The sequence below is a fragment of the Solea solea genome, chromosome 17 (assembly GCF_958295425.1).
Source record: "Solea solea chromosome 17, fSolSol10.1, whole genome shotgun sequence".
NCBI lineage: Eukaryota > Metazoa > Chordata > Actinopteri > Pleuronectiformes > Soleidae > Solea > Solea solea.
This window is the reverse complement of record NC_081150.1, coordinates 2,665,474-2,687,365: the sequence shown is the minus strand read 5'-3', so window position 1 is coordinate 2,687,365 and position 21,892 is coordinate 2,665,474. Positions and strand designations below refer to the sequence as shown.

The following is a 21,892-nucleotide window of genomic DNA, read 5'->3' as shown; positions in this document are numbered from 1 at the left end:
TATAAATATATACAAAATGTAATATAAAGCATTACTTATCATGTCCATGCAACTAACAACAGACTTTTGTGACTTCAAAAGTCAGACACCTGGGCCGACTTCTCAATGCTGAATCTTAAACCCTCATATTGCTGTCAAACATAGTTCAACTCATCAAAGAAAAACTGCATTTCAGTGCAAATAAAAATGCAAATTACACCAAATGATTAAGTGGTTCATTAATACTGTACAGGTGAATGTAACAGTTCCATGTTACAGGCACAAACAAATAAAACACTGTTTTCAGTCAAACTTTAGACCAGTTTTGGCTGGGAAGCATTTAGAGAATGAAAAAAATAAAAAATAAAAAAAAATGTATGATTAATATAACCTAATAATAAACACACATACACAAATATTATATTCAGAAAATCAACAAGAAGTTCAGTTGGGAATTAAAGATAGGTGGATTGTTTGGTGGTGGTCACTGATTCTCCTATTCTCCATGGTGTGTCAGATCTGGACTTTAGCTCAGACTTGCAAATTTAAAAAAAGAAAACCAGAGCACTCTATTATTTATTTTAATAAATGTGCAAAATACAGTTAGGGTCGTGAATGAAAACAATCTTTAACGCCATTAAATGAACGGTCAAGACATTAAATCACTTAAAACCCATTTTTATAGACTGGTATTCTTATGTCTGACCCTGACTATCATGCATCTTTGTTTTCAAGTGCTTTATTTATTTTTAATCTTTTATAACCATTATTATTGTATATTTATTTTCTTGTTGTTCCTTTTTTTTTTAGTTTGTCTGTCAACTTGTTTGGCTTTCATTGATCTGGTCTTTAAAAAGGTGCTTAACATGTATAAAGCTGTTGTGGTTTTAGTTGTTATGTTTGTTTTTTACTATGAAGTTGCAACTGGTCGACGTCTTCATATATATATATATATAAAAAAATACATGAATGGGAAATATACTGGAGATTTGGACACACGCGCACGCACCACGCAGGCACACAGGCACACAAGCGCAGGAACCGCGCGCGCTGCGCTTTTTAAATCCACCTGTTCACGCGCTGTGCTCCCCGCTTATACTGCAGCTGATTTTTTTAGGGGAAGAGAGAGAGATAGAGAGAGAGAGAGAGAGAGAGAGAGGGGTGAGGAGCACCAGTCAGAGTCAGAAACAGTAGCACTGTCTGACTGACTGACTGACTGACTGCTCCTGCCGCCGCTGAATGGATCATCTACGCCTTCACCTTTCCCCGGTGCTTTTGCGCGTCACCCTCCTCCTCTCACCGGGTCCGTGCCGCCTCACATCCTGCGGTTCACATGAGCATCTCTCTGACGCCGCGGCCGCTGAGCGCTGATCACGCCAAGTGCGATGATTTGAGAGCAGCTCTGACTTCAGTCACATCGGCGCTGCTGGTGGGAGGACGCGCGGCTGCTGCTGCTCCTCATCACCACCACCATCATCATCATCAACACCACCACCACCATCATCTGAGGAGGTTTTCTGCAACAATTTGTTGCGAAGGGCGAAGTCATGGTGCCGGTACCGACTCGGTTCTCCATGGCACCGTGAGAACTTTCCTCCTCGTGGCTTCTCTTTCCCACCTTGACTCTTTTTTGTAGATGTTTGTCAGTGGGATTGTGCTCCTCTGGGAAATTCTTCATCGTTTCCCTTTTCAATTATGTTCACTTTTGCTGCCTTCTGCTACATGCTGTCTCTGGTCCTCTGTGTGTCCCTGATCTTCTTCGCAATATGGCACGTAAGTACCTGCACATTTGCTTTATTCTGAGATTCTGAATGATACACTGCTCACATCCGTGTGTGTGTAGCTCGTGCACAGTTTAAAGCTGCAGGATTTTTCATTTCCACAGCAGGACAGGTGTGCACCTGTATCCCCATGCGTCCAATATCACTACTGCTTATTTTCTTTTCACTGGGCCAAACATTCAAAATCTCAATTTCAAAACATAATTTATTAACGCGCAATCGATTATTAATCGCCAACTGTTGTTGTTTTGATAATTTTCAGCTTCTTAAATGAGAATGTTTTTAAATAATTGATTAAAACTAAATCATTTTGGTTGGTGGACAAAACAAGACTTTTGAGAACATCATCATTTTGAGGTTTGGGACATATCCGTCAATATTTTTCAACATTTTATGGACCGCACGACTACTCCATTAATCGCAGAAATTTTAAAACATTATGAAAATAATCCTTAGTTGCAGCCCTATTGCAAAGACGGCCACCAATGTATTAATATACAGTCCAATTTAAAAATACAGTCATACAAACATAGAAACATCTACGTTTACAACCTTGCATTCCAATATAGAGTTAATATTGTGATGGTGTCTCATACAGGGAATAAAGTTTGACTGTAATGAAATTATATCTCTCAAAAAAATCACAATAATTTCCCCAAATTGTTCAGCTGTAGCGATGACCCAGTTTGATATCCATGAATGCCTGCACTCACGTGCAGTATCCAAGATCAATGGGAACACTCGTGCTTCCACATCAGTGAGGAAATCTTGTATCTGGAGCCGGATCTCCCTCTCATCTCATCTCTCTCCTCTCTTCCTCTGCCTCTAATCAAACCCCAAGCTCATACACCAGTGCCAATATGACAGACTGCATCATGATATGTGAATAATCTCATTATTTGCTCCCTGAGCAACCATCTCCATCATGCAGGGGCCTTATGTAAAGACAAATTTGGGTCAGGTCTTCCAGGCTACAGCCACAGGGCTGCCTCCCTTTTTTTGTGTGTGCTGGAAACATCAACAGACGTGATGACTGATGCTGAGGCAATTACAGCTAATAATCGGCCTGAGCGTCTGTCAGACACTGACCCACGTGTCGGCTCACGGAGCAGAAATCGAACGACCATGACGGTGACAGTGCAGACTCTGATAAAAGGAGTGATTATGCAAAAACATAAGGACAAGCCGTTACAGAGGCAAACATCTTAAAGATGTTCATATGATTCACACTCCAGCTCTGTCTGATGTAAATTTCAACACCGTTGGAGGGAAACACAATGGAAGGCAACATTCTGTAGCTTCAGCAATAATCCCCCACGTTGCATCGGGCTTTATCTCTCATTCTGCTTAACACGGCAGAAAACAGTAGAAAAAGCCTCCTCCGCCGAGTTCCCCCCATTCACGGCGACATACAGACACGCAGCAACAATAATAAGCTGTGGGGCTCCATACTGCGAGGAAACATAATTAGGAGGAGGCTGCGAGCTGGGAATATGTGGAGCTGTGGAAAGAGGGAGAGCAGAGCCAAGGCTGCACATTAACACCAGCCACCTGCCAAATGCCGGGATTTTATTTTTGTTGGCTGCAACTGTTACATTTTACGTTATCGACATAATCTGCTTGAAAGTAGGAGTCGGGTTACTTTTACCTCCTGAGCTGCAGCGCATTGGTAAGAAAGAGCGAGCGTGCTGAGTCAAACCTACCCAGGGAACAATCAGTCTATAAATAAAATGAACATAAACAGAGAAGAGGCTGTATGAAACAGAAACAGGCCATGTAGAAGAAAAAAAACAATGGGAATAAAGTGAGCAATGAAGTCCTCTGACTCAGACTTTTCACCAGTCCTGTCAGCAGGTAGCATGTGCTTCTGAGTCACTGAGTTACAGGATGACAAACGACTGCACAAAGGTGGACTTCTGTCATTAATTGACATTAATCCATCAAATCATCCGCTGCCGGGTGAAGTAGCTCATTAGCTTGTCTTCTCTATGTATTATCAGTTGCTGATTAATGTTTCATTAACACTCACTGGGAGTAAGCGATACTTCTGCCAATCACACTGTGCTGTTAAGGTCTGGGTTTAAAAAAAAAAGAAAGTGTGAAAGGCATGTTTGCTATCTTTAGAAAATCTATTATCATTAATCACTGGACTCTGTCTTCATTATTCGTGGGTCAGGTAATGAAACAGGGCCAGAACAAGACTGTGGTGCTGTAACGGTTCATTGAAGTAACACGATGTAGGATTTGCTCTTGATAAGTTGATTCAGACCAGGTGCAGAAGTCTATGTTGTAGCATTTTATGAAAAAATACGAACATAGTTTTAGTTCTCAAGATACCTGAAATGAAATTTAACCCAGATAAAAGCCACAAAAGAACAATGGTACATTTATGAATGAATTTAGGGCAAGCTCACTGCCATAAAGTAGAATGTTCTTGTTGTGGCATAGACCTGAAACCAGGAGTTACATTGTCAGTACAGGTGATGCAGACCGGCTCAGAGGTGCCTGTCACCCTGTCGCAAGTTGATGCATCATCAAATAATCGTGGAGACATTATCTGAAGGTTGACGTCCTTCACTGTGTCACTTTAAAACTCACTGAAAATAACTTATACTTCTGCCAATAATCTTCACTATAAGTGGGTCAGGTAATAAAGAGGCACCAGATCTGACTGTGGTGCTGTAAAAGGTTCACAGCATGATTGACTGGATACAAAATGATACGGTTTGATAACAGATTATATCATGAATAATCTACCGATATATGCTGTCCGTCTTTTAATCGCATAACTGTCCAATCAGCCGCTTAACAGACGTCACGCTTGGCAGGTGACTTACTAAGGACGTTGTTGGCGTTAGGATAAAAAAAATGTAAGCGTTATCAGTAGAAACACAACAGATATATGACTTACAGACCTCAGTGCTTTCACACAGCGCACCAACGGATGTTCTGTTCATCTGCTGTTCCTCGCAAAACGGTTTGATTGACAGCCTTCAGGCTTGGCAGGTGACTTACTGAGAGCGTCGGTGTGTGCGGTGCACGCTTTGACATTGGTTGGAAAATAAATGTAAGGGATATTTGGTAGACATGCTACATATGCATCACATGTGACAGATGACTCCAGGCATTTTTTTATTTTCCAGGTTTCAGAGTAGTCCAGAGTAGAAATACATGGAAGATTCTTTTAGATGAATTACACCAAAACAAAATAATCAGTTACCCTTTACTAATTCTCCTACACGTGTCTCCAACTGTCTCCTCTATATACTCCGATAAATGCATCTACCCTAACATTTTCATACATTTGCCCCAGTGAACGCTTTCTAACAACCAAGACGTGCGGACTAAAAACAATATTAAAGCAAACCTATTATTTAATCACCGCAAATGTCTAATTTCCAACCACTTGCCACTTGTCTGTTCATTACATAAGATACAAGATCACATCACAGTCGCCTATGGGAGCACTTGCTGAAGTGATTTGGAAGCCATTTTAATTAACATGGAGGGTGAACTGTGGCCTCCCCTGAGCTCCATGGTTCAGTGCTTTAGCAGCTCCTTCTCTGCTTGAGTGATCCCCCTCCCTTGTAACCACAGTCCCTAATGTGCTCTAAGTGTCATTAAAGTCGAGAGCGAGTCAGACGCTCCTTTTGGTGCACATCTGATAGATGGGCGAGCCCCGTGGCACAGTTGGTTTGGCATGGAACAGTTCCCCTGAACAAATTGCCGTAGTTTGACAAATATCAATGATGATAAAGAAGTACTGTGTAACTCGTGCTGACTAACGATGTCAGTCATATATCACTCCATTTTCCCTTAACATTTATTTACATATATTTCCTAGATTATGCTTTTGCCAACACCAATAGTATAGGAGAGGTGGAGGGGACTGTGGTGGTACATAAGAAAGTCAGCAATTATTAGAAATATGTAAGGTGGGGTGATTTTTATTATTTTTATGCTTTTATTTTCATGCTTTGGTTTATGTTTCATGTTTTTTTTTTTCTTACTATGTGTTTTTAATGCTATATCTGCAATGCTTTTATTTTGTGAAGCACTTTGGTCACTTGGGTTGCTGTTAAGGGCTATATATTATAGGGCAGTTTTAAAGGGTAACAAATCCCCCCCTCTTTTGTAGCTAACTCCTCCTGATTTTGAGAAAAAAAAAGAAAGCCAAGAAGTGGGCTGAGAGCTGAGTGAGGGATGATGGGGAGGAGGGCAGGGGGTCTGGTCTGGTAGTGAGTTAGACAGCAGTTGCAGTTAGGTGGAAAATCTCCACCACAGGTGCCCAGTGAGATGAGCCTGTCAATTTTTGAGCAGTGGAAAGAGAAAAGGGGAGGAGTATGGGACAACAAGCCTCACACTGATTAGACAAAATGGTTAAGAAACCTTGAACCAGTGAAGCAAGAGTGGACTAAGAAAAGCAATGGCAACATTTCAATGCAGTAGCTGGTGTTTGACCAGAGAGGCAGTAGATACACCGATATTTGCCAATGTATAATTTCAATACTTTATTGATTTTACACCTGGATCAAGAAATAACATTATCAGATACACACTGGTTTAGTTGAAAAGTTGTTTGTGGGTTTAGTTACACTTCAAATCAAATTTGTTTTAACTTCCACTGCGACTTGCCTTGGGTTTCCGTAATCCATATCAGTGCAGCGCTGTAGCTCATTCACTCATTTCCTCAGAGAGTCTAACAAGAGAGCAGTGAGTTTGTTCCTAAAAAGTCTCCTCAGTTGCACTGAACAAGTTCTGTTTTGCAGCATCAGACACAGAGCAAACCACCTCCTGTTGTGAGCTTTGTTTAGATGCAATAGTAACTAAATGCAGCAGGCAGAATTGTGTCTAGTTGCACTTTAACCCCAAGGAGAAATTCACATTTATAAATGTATATTAATACCAGAGTTTTCTGGCGTGACACTGCAGCCTAACATTAACCTAGATGCCTTTTATGACTAAACCTAATTACGGCTGCAACTAATGATCTTTTTTTATTATTATTATTCTGTTCATTTTGATTAACATTATAGTCCATAACATATAGAACCTTTATGTAAAATCAATATGTACATATATACATATGTATACACACAATGTACGTCTGTTAACAGTAATAAGTTACATTTTGGCATAACCATGCTATTTAGTTGTAGAGGAGTATATAGAAGACAATGGTTGTCAGTGTCTCCTGCAGCTTCTGCAGTGGTAAATATTTTTGTTGGGCTCATAGTCTGAGCAGTTAAAGAAAGAAAAGTCATTGGTGTATATTCCTCTTGATCTGTGGGTTCTTGAAGTAGAAGTGCTGGCCCTGTAACAAACACATCAAACTCTTCTTGATGTTTTAGAATTGTTTCATGCTAGAAAAAGGAGAAGAATACTGTTTTTTAATGATTTCTGGTACTTTTCATCTGGGTTAGGGTTAGGGTTAAAGTTCAGTATTACTCTTGAATTTAGTGAGCCTCATTCTGGCGATAGAGCTTTGGTAGATAACCTCTGTAGACTGTATATACTAGACAACATGGGAATCAGGCAATATGTCAGACATAAAAATGAAGATGGTGTTATATGCTCATAGGGAGTAGAGGAAGATTAAGTGACGGGAATCCACAAGCAACAGATTTTGTGGTAAATCTAGTCTGAGTCCATGATTTAATAAGTCTGCACAGCAACATTAACACAGCAATTATTGAAAATAATGTTATCTTTAGCTGGTACACGCCAGAGTTGAATGTTTGGAGTAAAATGAATGGAAGTTAATCAGGAAGTTGTAGATACAGGTCTGGAATAATCTCCTCTCTGGCTGTTTCCAAATGTATAAAAGGTATGCTGGGGAATTACAATGATCAGATATATTCAAATCAAGTTTTGTCATATATCGGTCAATCTTCATGGATTTAAAGCGCACAGTGAACTCCGATTTATTTCTGCTACATCCAGCATGGTGGTTCATAAAACAAGGTTATAGAAACAATAAAAATAATGACTGTAGAAGAGTTTAAAGTTGATTAAATTAGAAGAAAAAGGATGTTATGATACATGGACATGCTAACATGCATGGCTTAAATAAAGTAAGTTTTTATAGTGTCATTTCAAGATGCACCGTATAAAAATTTGTTAAGACATTCATTAAGACAAAGTATACATAATAATTCAAATAATGTAATTACATCTATATTTAATCCTCCCTCACCATTCCACCTGAGCTCGCCCAGAGTGATGCTACACATCAGGATTGCATACACACTGTAGCATGGTATTTTAAAGGGGACAAGCTCAGCTAACGTTGCTGCCGGCATCGCTTCCTTGGTGAGCGCGGCTCTGCGTCACACTGAGATTTTGACAAGTACACAAGGCATTCACGGGTTTAACAGAGGTGTCATGTGAATAATCGTTCGCACAGAACAACCATAACACTCCCTCATCTGTTCCTGTCTCTGCAGTGTTCTGATGATGGAGCAAAACAAGTCGTTGCAATGTGCAAGTTTTAGAGAGAAGTTGGCAGAAGAGTAAAAAAAGGAAAGAGGACTTTCCCTCGATGAGATATCATTTTGCAAATTTTAAAGTAGTTTTATGTATTTTTAAGTTTAAACAATTTTATCCTTGGTAAATGCTGCTGAGTCAATTAAACAGAAGTTGTTTTTTGGGAAGTTTAAGTTTTTAAATGATCTGTTTTATGGTTAAATATTTAGTTAATACATACATTTTTATTTAAATTGCAGTGCAGGAACAAAGTGCAGCCTTGGGAGACAGACCATAAGTGTTTAGTCAATAAATGTTTTGTTAAAAGTGCTTGTAAAGAGATAAAAGTACTATCTGTTTTCACTTTGCAGGAAAATGTGTTCTTGGCCACCTTGCCAAATATGAAAGATAAAAAAAAAAGTTGTATTGATCTCTATGTGAAAATGAGGAATCAATACTGAAATGATATTTAACCAAACATGGCTTCAGGTCCTTTCAAAGTCTATGCTTGTTCCTGTGCTGTGAAACACCACAGACATCCACCGTAATGGTCCTCAGAGGACAGAGCGGACAAGACCCATAGGAAAGGAGCAGAGAAAGTCACAGGAAGATGAATGGAAGGAGGAGGATGTAGTGTCTGCTGAAGGAGACACGAATGATAGGAGCTGCAGTGATGATGGCGTGATGGAGAAGAAAAGGGGGGAAAGGCCACGGAGACTATGGATTTCATGCACTCGGGGTTCAGCCTTGGGTGGACTGGACTGGATGGATGGATGGATGAGTGCTGCAGGATACAATCAATCAATCAATCATGAACAATAAGTAAAGGGTGGCAATGCAAATAAGGAGAGAACAAAATAACGCAGTGATGATTTATCAACGAAAAGGTTCTCGAAGTAGAGTGTCTACTCTTTAGAGATCAGACCAAAGCAATTGAAAATGTGCTGGTGAGGGCATTCAAACTTTGCACTGTCTCCATCTGGATTATTCATGTCTTAATAGCAGCATGAAATAAAGATGTGGCTGCCACTTAATATTCTTGTTTCAATTGTTGGCCATGTCTTAAAGAATTCACTCATTCAATATTTACTAAATGCTGCATAGGGAATTCAATAACATGCATAATTTAGTTTAGCTTAATTTAATTTAGTCCGATTGGAAAAATATTTAATCCAGAGTCACTTAATGTAGAAACAGACAACTGCATGTCTTTAATGGACAGTATATGATTTCTGCTACTGGTTGTCCTTCAGTCAATACAATAACAAAAGACAAAGTTTGATAGCATTTGGTACCAGAGTGAGATCATAGCGATTGTTGTGGGGAAGCTTTGACAGCAGAACATGCAGCAAACAGCAATGAGTAGTCAAAAAGAAAAGAAAAAATACACACAACGATATAAAACCCAAAGACAATGCAGTTGCTAACACAGGCTATTGAAGCTTTCTACGGTGGATATTATTCTTTTCCTCCACAACAACTCAAAATAAACCCCACGATGGTTGGATTATAGCTATCAGCAGTTACAGTCTGAAATGCTTTTATATTCATAATAGTGTATCTGTATGTGCGGATGTGTTGGGCTATTAGTTGCTTCCTCTTAGATGGAACAATAGCTTTTTGCCATAACTATAAATAAAGGCTACAACATCCTGATAATCAGAATAAGCTTCAGTTTACTCAGTTTATGTCTGGCTCAGAACACATGTGGGGTTTGGGTCAGGTTCGGACAGAAAAATGTAGCCCGAGCTGCAGCCTGCTCCAAAACCAAGGAGATCCATGGACCTTTGAAACAAAATAATCATTAATTTCCATTAATCCCACCATCATCAATTGAAACTGTGTGGAGAGAAATGTGGAATTCAAATACCATTGCTCTGGTTAAAAAGGGACAGCAGAGCCTGTATTCCCTCCATTTCAACTTGGCTAAGAAGCTACTTGTGTCTTTTTATCACTGCACTATCAAAAGTGCCGGGTTATTGCATCTCAGAGTGGTTTGCCAGCTGCTCCTCAGCACACAAGAACGTACTCCAGAGGGCTGTTTCCACAGTCCCACAGAAAATCATCAGCTCCCCTCTCTCCTCTCTGGAGGTCATTTACCAGACACACTGCTTCAGGAGAGCACATGACATTCTTAAAGAGCCGTTTCACCCTGGACGTCAGCTTTGAGAACCTTTGTCTTATGGGAAGCATTTCAGAAGCATGGAAGCACAGACTAACAGGCTAAACAGCCATAATTGCACTAAAGAGAACACTTGAAAACAGTTATCTGTTAATGTGAGACCAAAAATGTTATATTGTTCTTTTTTTACACTGTGCTCTTCTTGCAATTTGAGGCATTTATTCAGTCTTCAAATTCTATTAATACCAATGGGTTTGCATTATTGTTCTTTTGCAGCTGCAGGGAGAGCTATGATTTCATTGTCGAGCACTTATGCAATAAATATATAGGTCTTACAGTCTAAATGTTAACTCTAAGTAACAATCAACCATCCACCATGTTTCCCATTTCATTAAAGTAATGTCTTAGGCTCGGAACCAGTCACTGACACAGTGTCCCAGTCCAGAGGCCACTGAATTAGAATTGTTTTTTTTAAATAAGATGGTTGCAAATGACCAAGAAGTGAAAGTGACATACTTTTCATTTCAATGCTTGGCTTCAAGTAAGTTCAATAGCTGATTTTCTTAGCTGAGTTTCTTTACATTTTGTTGCCCAGCATGTGTGTCACAGCCTTAGTGGTCTACACGTCCTCCGAGGGAAGCAGCCTCTGTGTTAGGAACGAGTAAATGTTATCGCGTTATTGTGAAGTAGACTTTTGGTTCCACAACTTAGATCAAATTGAATTTGTCAAGCCTTTTACATAAGATTAATTAAGAATTGACTCAAAAAAGGTGGGGTCCTATGTAAAAGGATTGTTATATATAATATTAGTTTCACATATTTCTAGGTTTAAACAATTTTATTTTCCTCCATAAATACTGCTAAGTCAATAAAAAAATATGTTTTTTTCATCCAAAAGTTTATTTTGAGGAAGTTTTTAGATGACTCTAGATTAAATAGGTTTAAGATAAGTTTTCTCATAAAGCCTCCATTTTCCAATCATATGACGAGTTCAACAAAGTGAGGAGCAGAGAAAACATAGCTAATGACATTGAAATGACGGACCCTGCTAGTTCCTTTAGGTCAGCAGGTCAGACTACCCAGTATAAAACAGAGATGGTATTCTCGTTGACCCACACCATTTAACCGTAAGTGTTTTAAAAACTTCCCCCGAGTGTCAAACACGTCAGGCATGTTCAACGAAACCAGCCTGAGATTAATTTAAGTGGGACACAGAATAAACGCCTACAAGTCTACTCTGCTAAATGTATTTCACATAAAGTTCCTGGCCAATTCGGACCAGATGGCAAAGTAACAAACAAACAACCTGCTACCTTAACTTGTGCATGTCAAATTTGATTTTTGGAAAAAGTGACATCCCTACATCACAGTCCCACTGATTTTCCACCAAAGTACCCTGAACTGTAAAGAAAGTCAAGTTGCCCTAGTAAGACATCAGGTGAAAGAAATGCATAGGTGATGCAGCCGATCGTAACCTCAATGAGGCAGACTGTCAACAGGGCTTTCTGGCACCAGTCGCTGGAAGCTAATGGAGGTGGCATTCACTGTATAGCTTGGTTGGTCCTGCATCGATCCATGTGTTCATTAACCCCCGCGGTCTCCTCATCCATCATCCTGACTCTACTGTTTCTATTGTTTTCACTGCACAGTGCATACACTGGGGGATTATATGGGTGATCCTTGTCCTCTCCTTTTTTTTTCCCTTTCCACTTCCTTTCCTCTCAATACAGCATCATCACCTGCTGCAACACCCACTCTTCATCGCTGAATAATAACAGATCATTGTCAGCCTTAATGTTGACAAATGTGCAGCTTTAGAAGCCTTGCTTCCTTTTTTTTTTCCATTAGCTTTTTTTGGTGATAATGTCACGGAGGACTCATGGCAATTTTAGGGAAACAACAGTCTTATCGCAGTGCATTTTCAGAAGCCCTGACTGTTCCCCTTAAGCAGCTCAATCACTGACACAATACTTGCAACATTAGACAAATTGCTGTCCCAGCGGTTTCTTTGTGGCTATGTTTAGTCTGGGACAATGTCTCTGGGCCATGTGATCTGTGAAGGTAAGGCTTGTGTGGACTCATGGAATTACATTCAATAAGATTTGCATAGATTTTCCCTCTGTGTGAAGAGGCTTCTGTTGCTTATGTGCAGTAGTGGATAACAGTCAGTGTGACAGGCAGTTAATGATGAGCAGAAACAAATAAAGGTCGCATGCAGGCTTTTGGCTTGAAAAACAGCCTCACTTTGTCCCTGTACTTGATTGATAAGTAGCCATGTAAACATCATATACCTTCCATTTGCAAACTGGAGATTGGTTTGGTTTGGTACATTTGGTAAATGTCGTTCTATATCAATGCTTTTGTTATGACATAGTGCTAAATACCCTTACGATTGTTACTGCAATATCACAATAGAGTATTGTCACATAAATTTAAGCTCATTTTGCCCACATCTACAGAACAGTTTTTTGTTTTTTTTCACTTGACCCCCCCTCCTGACCAGATTTGAAGCTCATGTGGCCCCCAGGACATCTGAGTTTGAGAACCCTGATTTAAGTCTTCCTGTTGGCCAATCTGACTGCAAGGAGATACATTAATCCTATAAGGTATATAATGGTGCTTTTATAGGCTTGTGACCACTCAAAGTGCTTTTGTTTATAATTTTGCCATTCACGCATTATATGTTACACATCTAATATTCACACACTGCTGGCACAGGAGGAAAGTGGGATCAAGTGTCTTGCCCAGGGACACATCAGTCTGTAAACCATGTAGAGGATGACCCACAGCTGCTCACAAATTAGAGGCTATCTATGTGTGAGACTTAATGTATATGTTTTTCATTTTATGTGTGTGAACTTGGAAACGTTATTATAGTGCTCGTCAAATTGCTGTTAACTGTTGTGGCAAAGTTCAATTAGATTTGGGTCACCAGGACAAGGTCACTCTAACCTCGAAAACAATCCATTAGGCACTTATTTACTGTGGTCAAATGTCACTTTGGCCTCATGAGACATGCATTTTGACTTTTGGAATTCATTAGTAAATGTAAAACCCCAAAGTAAATATATCCAAGTTATAGCCATCCATCCATCCATCCATTTTCTACCGCTTTATCCTCCACAGGAGGGTCGTGGGGGATCGTAGTGCCAATCTCAGCTGACATTGGGCGATAGGCGGGGTACACCCTGGATAGTTTGCCAGTAGGGCCACGTATAGAGACAAAGCACTCACCGCTAACCACTACACTAACTGTGTGGTCTACACATATAATATGAGACTGCAAAACAAATGTATAGATTGACACTCTTTGGTCAGCAGAGGCACAAAAAACACTGTAACTCTGGCTTCATATTATTGCTAGGAAACTGCATTTTCTCCGTGCAGCCAACAAGCTTTGTTATACTAGAGCTGCTGTTTCAACACACGTGCAAACAACAGTGCAAAATAAACATTAACCACTGCCAGGCCATGTAAAATATACTGTTTAACTGAGATGGAGACATGTTGTTACATCAGTGGCACAAGTCTGTATGTTATCAAGGCTTTGTGGGTTTATTCAGATTCTTTATTCAGACACTCCTCTGTTAGTTTTCTTGCACCTGTTGGAATAAATTATACTATATTATAGACCATATTTTCTGAAAATTCGATCTGACATTGAGTAAGTCGATAAACAATATTGATCCAGTTAGTTAATCAAGTAGGACTGAATTTATATTAATGTGGTTAATAACACCTCTGTTTTACCACACTGTCAAATCAAGATGACTGTTGTGAAAAATGTCTGTTCTTATTGGTGCATGATGTTGTTTGACCTCATGTCAAAGCTTAGCCTGCACAGAACACGAGCAGAGGCCAAAGGCCAAAGATCACACAAGGGGTCGTAGAAAAAGCTGGAAACATCAACTTAATAACACCTTGCTAAGCCGCTAAAATGACCAGAAAAGGGGAATCGCATCGCCCCTTTTTTACATTCCTCAAGTTTTGCAACCCTATTACAAAAGCATTGATCTGCATGCTACCTTATACTTATACTACCCTAATAAAATATTCCTGCTAATTCATGAGCACAGGTGGAGAAGGAAAATACATTTGATTAACTGGAAGATTCTGCGTGGAAAAGATCATGTAGACAATAATCATGTTCTGTTATGAACATAAAAATACTGTGTTAAGTGAGTTAAATATTTGAAGGACCTCTAGTTTTTTTGTTGTTGTTTTTTTAATGATGTAAAATCAATAAACCTCAGAAAAATTATCTTACTAACAGCGTCTTAAAGTTAAGACGCTGTTAGTAACCTTTTAATGACTAACCTTTTAATGACTTTGACCCAAAAAAAAAACATGGTGAAATTCAGACTGACAAGGAGAATGTGTGTAAATGTTACAAATTCATGCTCTGATAGCTTAAAGAAGGAAATATTTTGAAGTTATTGGACGGTAGAATTCGACATGCTACCAACTATCCACCAGCTAAAGTTGCTTTTGAGTTGGGACATAATAGGTGAACTGGGAAGCGCCTAATACTATCAAGCTGAAAGGGTGCATATCGCCACCTAGTTGTGAAGTCAGGCAGTCTTTGTTCTAGGACAATAGTGCAATTAAACTGCGTACTGAAGCTAACAATGCATGGTATAGAAAGAAGTTGCATTATATGTGCTTATCGTTTGCCTTTGTTGCTGCTCTGGAAGTCCTGACAGCTGAATAATGCAGACTGATGGAATGCTGATATGATTTTTTGTGCTTTGTTTCCTTTGATCCCATGGGTTCGACTGTGCCAAGAGACACTGTTCGGGGAGTTAGGGGAACCTTTTACAGCCGCCTCTTCCTGACAAGGTGTAGAGCACAGATACTGTTACCCAGGTGTTGAGCACAGATACAAGGCCTACACTGACATGCGAGTGATTACGCAAACAAGCCAGCTCCTATAGCAAATGGCCAGTCAATGACCTTTTGGAAGTGTGTAGCACAGTGCCTTCCTTTGCCATATCATTTCAAGTTTGTGGGGGAGCTGGAGCCATTCCACCTGACAACTGACGGAAAGCGGGGTGAACCCTCTAGAGACAATCCACCCTTCACGCTCATAATCACACCTACAAGCTATTCAGAGTCTCCATTTAACCTGCATAAGCCAGAGGAACAAGAGAAAAGCCCAACACAACATCAGCATGTGAAGCAGGTGAGAACCCTCATAATTTGGCATCCAAGCTGTGCTGGGGCATCGCCAGTCGTTTCGATTCTCTCTTTGTTTACCCATCATTTCATTAAAACCAAGCCACACAGACCAAAAACCCTCTTACTGACATCAGACCTCTGTCTCTTGGTTAGCGACTTTACTCTCTGCTTGGAGACAGGATGAAAATTTAATGTTGCTCATGGGGAGATTGCCTGTTTTCTAATCTTTGCATCATGTCTGATGGTTAGAGCAAACCATTTCACCCATTAAGACCAGCATTTGTTCACTTCTCATCTGGTCACATGCATTGACGACGCTGCTGTTTAGCTGCAGCTTCATTGGTTGATAAATTGTGCATCAGAGGTTGGTGAGAAGTGGCTGTGCAGAAAATTAACCCATCCTGAGTGGATTTAAAATCCCCAATAAATAATTAAGGCCACACTTTGAATAATTTAAATGGAGCATGTAGTTGTTCGCATTAGAGTGGAGGTTCCGCTGATTGCTGTTGTTGTTCTTAATCTTGTTATTTCTATGTGGATTCTTTGAAGGCAGCACAGAGGGAAAGCGGTCTTTGGTCGGTGGTAGTTTCCAACAACCGATAGTCAATGAAAATAAACATTGAATTTACCATTATGGACTTAAACACAACAAATTAGGCTACATCCGTCTTTCTGTTCCACTCTCTTGTTGCAGACGCACACAAACACAGCAAGGCATCAGTCCACAGTCTGCTCTGAAACACAGAACCGAGTGTGCCAAGAGAGAGGAGAGCGGGGGATGCCAGTATGCTGGCTGTTTGTAGCAGCCAACCTTGACTTCAAAGCAGCCTGGTAAATTAAACATCCACATGAAAAACAGAACTGGATTTGCAAAAAGAATGAATCCTTAATCATTGCCAGGGATATCACCCTCAGAGCATGTCACATATTCTAGATTTGGTCCTCTGGTTTACATTATTACTCTAGTATGTATATGCAGTTATTACATTGACAATGCTTGTTTCCTTACACTTAAAAAATAGATTATATTCCTTTAGATTGTTATCATATCTCAAGTGATAATGCTCCATAAATCTGAATGGAAATAAACAGAAATCTAAGAATACTATATCACAAATCACAATTGCAATATCTAAAGAAAAATCCCAATTGTAAGTCTTTAAACCCTACTTTGTATCGCTAGTGTTTAAAACCACTTAATTACTCATTGATAACAGGAATCGCTGTGTCTTTGCTTCATTTGACTTTGAGGGGCAAACACATGAGTAATCAGGTAATTAAAGTGGCAGTAATGGAACCCAGGCTGCAAATAATGATTATTTTATCGCAGATTAATCAGCTGCTTATTTTTTTTTTAATTAATCTTTAGTTGTTTGCTGCATAAAATGCCAGAAAATGTTGATCAGTGTTTCCCAAACGCTCAAAATGATGATGAAATTATGAAGTCGTAATGTTTTCTATGATGTATGAAGCAAGGAAACTAGAAAATAAGCTTGATTTAATTATTTATGAAGACATTCAAACTATTAATTGATTATTTAATAGTTGGTGATTAATTTAGTAATACATTAATAATCTAGTAGTAGTTGTAGCCCTAAAAGGAAGCATCGGGAACAACCTATTTAAAATCCAAAGCCACCACACTACAAATTACTTCATGTATTTCAGCTTTATAATATGGCAATTACCAATTTAGATTTCCAAGCATTTTCATGTGAAAGTGTTAAAATGATTGCACAAAATATTACCTCGCTGTACCTCTACTATTATAATGTTATTGCTGAAGTGTATGTCCTGTTTTACAAACACTGACAACCCAAATACAAAATCAGACACAGGTGAAACACATTAGGGCGGGGCAGGCAATCAAGAGGGAAAACAGGACAGGAAGTAACAAGAATTGACAAGGTATGGAGAAGGAAAAGCTACAAAATAAAAGAGGAGACAAAGAACAGAAAACCAGACACAAAGAACTCAAAACTCAAGGTAAAACAATACAAAGTCCAAACTGAATATTGTCTAATAAAAATGTTGGTGTTAGTGAAGAATTGCGCCGTAGAAATTTGCTCATCTTAATCTGGTTTTGTCATCTTTAAAAAGTCGGTGCACATATGAAAAAGTTTATAAAACAGTGATTGAGAGCGTTTACGTGTCCATGTCATGTTTTGCATGTGAGGAGGTGTTGGCACTTTGCAGTGTTTTCTGCACGTTTACACTCTGCATGTGTCACTTTTAAAGAGTGGGAGTGTGTATGGGTGGATTTATGCACCATGAAGACTTTTGTGGGTGTGTGTTTCTCTCTCTCTGAGTGTGTGTGTGTGTGTGTGTATTCCCATATCCCATGAGGAACAGCCTGGGGGAAGCTAGCACACTGTAACACAGAGAGGCAATGAGCCAGGATCACTGCTGGAGTCTGCTGGGAAATAACATGTAAAGAGAGATGTGTGTTAGTGCGGGGGCGAGCCCAGGGAAATAACCCGCGAATGGTGTGAACCTCTGCTGTCTCTCTGATGTTAATTCCCCATACTGGGCACTAACACTTTCACATGTACAAGTACACACACACACACACACACACCATTGCCTCATCTGTGTCTTCATCATATTCCCTTGTATGCGTGGATGCATGGACTTTTGCACACACACACACACACATACATGTTCTATAGCTGCTGTGACATGTTATGCAGATACTCTGATTGATTGACACGCTCATATGTTGTCCTCCCTCTCTCACACACACACACACACACACACACATTCCCGCACACCATTCTTACATTCTTACTCAAAGACATAATGCATTCCTGAGTCACTTACCCGAACCTTAACCATCACAACCACATATCTAACCATTAACCCAAACCTAACCTGAACCCAATTCTAACTCTAACCCTAAACCCAGGACTTAACCCACAAAAAAAGCTCTTTAAAGTTGTGAGGACCAGACAAAAATGGGTTAGACTGTGGTTTCCATGACTTTACATTGACATTACATTGACTTCACTTAACCTTAACCATAACTAATACTGAACAAACCCTAACCTAAAATGTATTAACCCCATAAGTCCCCATAATGTGTGAACAGATGTAGGTCCCCACAACATGAGGAACATCTGGGACACACACACACACACTTTCCTCCTGAGGCTCAAAAATCTAGAAATCGAGCAATAACATGTGTCTTTTGTAGAGCAAGTGTCTCCATTGCAACACCAATAGAGCAGTTCAATGTTTTGTGTTGTGTGTTTTTTTGCTACAGCTCATCATTACTCGTGTTGTTATTAAGAGCCATCACACAATGTGGCAGCGAGTGGGCGGCAATGACACCAATTCAAGCGTGCTATAAGCTTACATGGATGTGAGGCGGATGTGAGCCCATCATTTAGCTGCAATAGATGGTATTAGTGATGATGATCATGATGATGATGATGATGATGACTATGAAATAGATGGGGTTTTTTTTAATGAAGAACTATTATGAAACAGAGGTTGACTATATCGTATTCTGTGGTCTGTGTCGATGACGAGTAGCCGTTGGCAAAAACGTGATCATTTCATTATTTCATCAGATTAGTATAACACATTAATAACACATTTTATACAACATTGGTGAAAAGGTTTAAACATTACAGTAATTACATTTATTCATGAGTGAAATATCCAGTATACATGTATTTGTTTTTGTTTATATTACATTTTTGTTTTTGGAACTTTTTTTTGGTTAAGTTTAGAGCTAATATTTGAATTATTTTTACATTAAGGTTAGGGTTAAGCATTAACTAGTTATGGTTAAGGTTTGTTTAGGCTGTCAAAATGGATGGATGTCAGTGCAGTGTCTTAAAAAGAAGAAACCTGTGTGTGTACATTCAAAATGGCAATATTTTGTAACAATTGATGTCTGGTTACAATTATTATTCCATCACATTATTTAATTCAGAATAAGAATGATGATATTCATGGAGCTCTGTAATAAAGAGGGCACTAGCATTTTGGGTTTTGGCCAAAGGAGCCATAATCAGTGTGAGACATGTGGACAATACCTAATTATAGAGTGAGATTTGAAAAGAACTTAGTGATTCTCATTCCAATATAGATATTAGTTATCGATGTGATTCCCTGAATGAGTCTGTGGGGTCCACCAGAGCAAATATCAAAATTAGAAATGAACATGTAATAAAACCTATGAATTATTCTGTTGAAATTAAATAAGCAGGTCACTCTAATAACATGTCACTAGTGTAAATCACACGGCAGTCATCATGATCTGAATTTCATGGATGGAAATAGGGATTATTAGATGTTAGTCCCAAGGAATCGAGCCACTGGAACCAGTTCTCAACGAAAACTCTGCAACTATCTGAATTCATTAAGTGTTGCATTTTGCAATAATATGTGCTTTTTTCCCCCCTATGTTGTCCATCTGTTCTACTCACAATATAGTAATCACTTCTGATCCCCCCTCTTCATCTCTCTGTCTCTCTCAGATAACGGCTTTTGATGAGCTCCAGGCTGACTTCAAGGTGCCGATTGATCAGGGGAATCCACTCCACGCGGTATGTTTCATCTCCCCTCTTAATTAAACTGTACATTTCTACTACTACACACACTGCCTCCATGTTCTTTTGGGCAGTTATTGCCTTCTTTTGTCTGAGGAAAGTGACCAAAATCCATTTGTGCTGCAGATATCGACACCCTTGTCTTCTACATTCTCGATCTGTCTCTCGCCAGCTACTCGCTGGTACTTTCATGTTTTATTTTCTCTCCCCATTAATTTTAAATCAGGCAGCTGGCAACATGCTGACGTCGTAAGCTCCTTCTCTCCCCCACTTCCTAGCTGACAAGCGGAGCTTTCTGAGACACGAGGGCAAAGCATCATGTATGAATGAATCAACATGACAAATACTGCCTTATTTCAGACATAAATAAAACAAACGTGTCAAGCCAATGAACAGAGGTAAACATGACAACTGAAACTGCTTTAGATCTCATAACAGCAGCTACAACTTCAGCCTAAATCCCAGGTTTTGCAAAACAATTCACTGTTGGATAGTTTGTCCAAAATTGTCCAATACACCTCGGGATGTCGGAGGAAACGGAAATACCTGGAGAAAACCCACGTGCAAACTCCAGGCAGTATGGCCCTCAGTCACACCGGGCCCCAGAACCCTATTCTCCTGTGTGGCCCCTCATATATATGATTTGCTATTTAAATAAGAACACTATTGCATTCTAATAGTATTAATCATCTATAGCCAAGTTATAGTAACACAGTGGGTTTGATATCCCCAGCTCTTTCAGTTGTGAAATGAATATAAAATGTTTAAAATGTGCCCTAGCTGATCTGTATAAGTGTAGGGGATATAAATACTGTCAATTTACATATCAGTGACCTCACACTTGTCTTTTACTGTGACCCTTTTGCTTAAAAATTCAAACAATGGGGAGAAAAGAATCAGGATCAGCACACCAGCAATCATGAGAAGCTGTGGACAAAGATATACATTAGTGTTGGCCAGCACAGTGAAGCTGCCCCAAGCAAAGTTGTTTTAGGATGAATTCCAGCTCGCTAAACCCCCTTCCCATGAGCCCTTTGGGCTTCCACCAACACAGCTGGCTCTTAATAATACATGGTGCTACAGTTGCAGCACAAACAGTTAGTCTGGAGGTGACTTTGACTTAAGAGCACTGGACTGTATGACTCCTTGAAATATTGACTTCTATTGTTCCTCCGGGATGAGCTGAAAAGACAGGGGAGGAATGTTGGAGAAGGAGAGAGAGAAGGATCAAAAAGTAACTGGGAAAAAGAGAAGAGGTGGAGGCAGACAGACAGACAGACAGACAGACAGACAGAGGCAGAGATGGAATGAAAAGAGTTCTCCAGCTTTGAAAGGGATTTTTCAAGAGTCTGAAAACAGTGCACTGAACCAGATTTCCCCTCACTCATCATAGCCACTTTCATACTTTGTCATATTTGCATATCATTATGCAACACAGAGCGTATCAAAGAGTTCAGCAGAGGAATGGGCACAAAAAAATCCATCTCATTTTCACTTCACTCTTCTCCTCACACTCTCTCTCTCTCTCATGTTTTCTAAACGCAGCCTTTCCCCTGGCCTCCCGCTTCTTGTATGAAATGCGTCACTGCTAACTATTTTCACATAAAATGGAGTGGCCCTGAATGGTTTCTCTTATATAACATTTAATCTGTTTAATATATTAAGTTGAATGTTTTCTAATGAGCTCCCATAGGCTCCCCGAAGCCCTGGAAAGTTTTGGATCTGAGAAAATAACATGCAACAGCAGTGTAGATATGTACTTTGAAATATTCATAATTGTATTCATAATAGTAAATTATTATTATTAT

General features: G+C 39.5%; 1 protein-coding gene across 5 annotated transcripts in view; it reads left to right on the top strand.

Annotated features, from left to right (window-relative positions):
* The first annotated feature begins 1,109 nt into the window (after positions 1-1,109).
* cnih3 (cornichon family AMPA receptor auxiliary protein 3) overlaps positions 1,110-21,892 on the top strand; it is a 72,480-nt gene continuing 51,697 nt past the window's right edge. Inside the window, exons 1-2 of one of the 5 annotated variants that reach the window (XM_058613369.1) lie at positions 1,110-1,752; positions 20,013-20,081. In XM_058613369.1, coding sequence (XP_058469352.1) covers positions 1,675-1,752; positions 20,013-20,081 — 147 coding nt within the window. In that variant the 5' untranslated portion in view covers positions 1,110-1,674. Of the gene's footprint in view, positions 1,753-15,128; positions 15,530-20,012; positions 20,082-21,892 lie in introns of those variants that run through there. The other 4 variants (XM_058613367.1, XM_058613368.1, XM_058613366.1 and 1 more) reach the window with 4 other exon arrangements.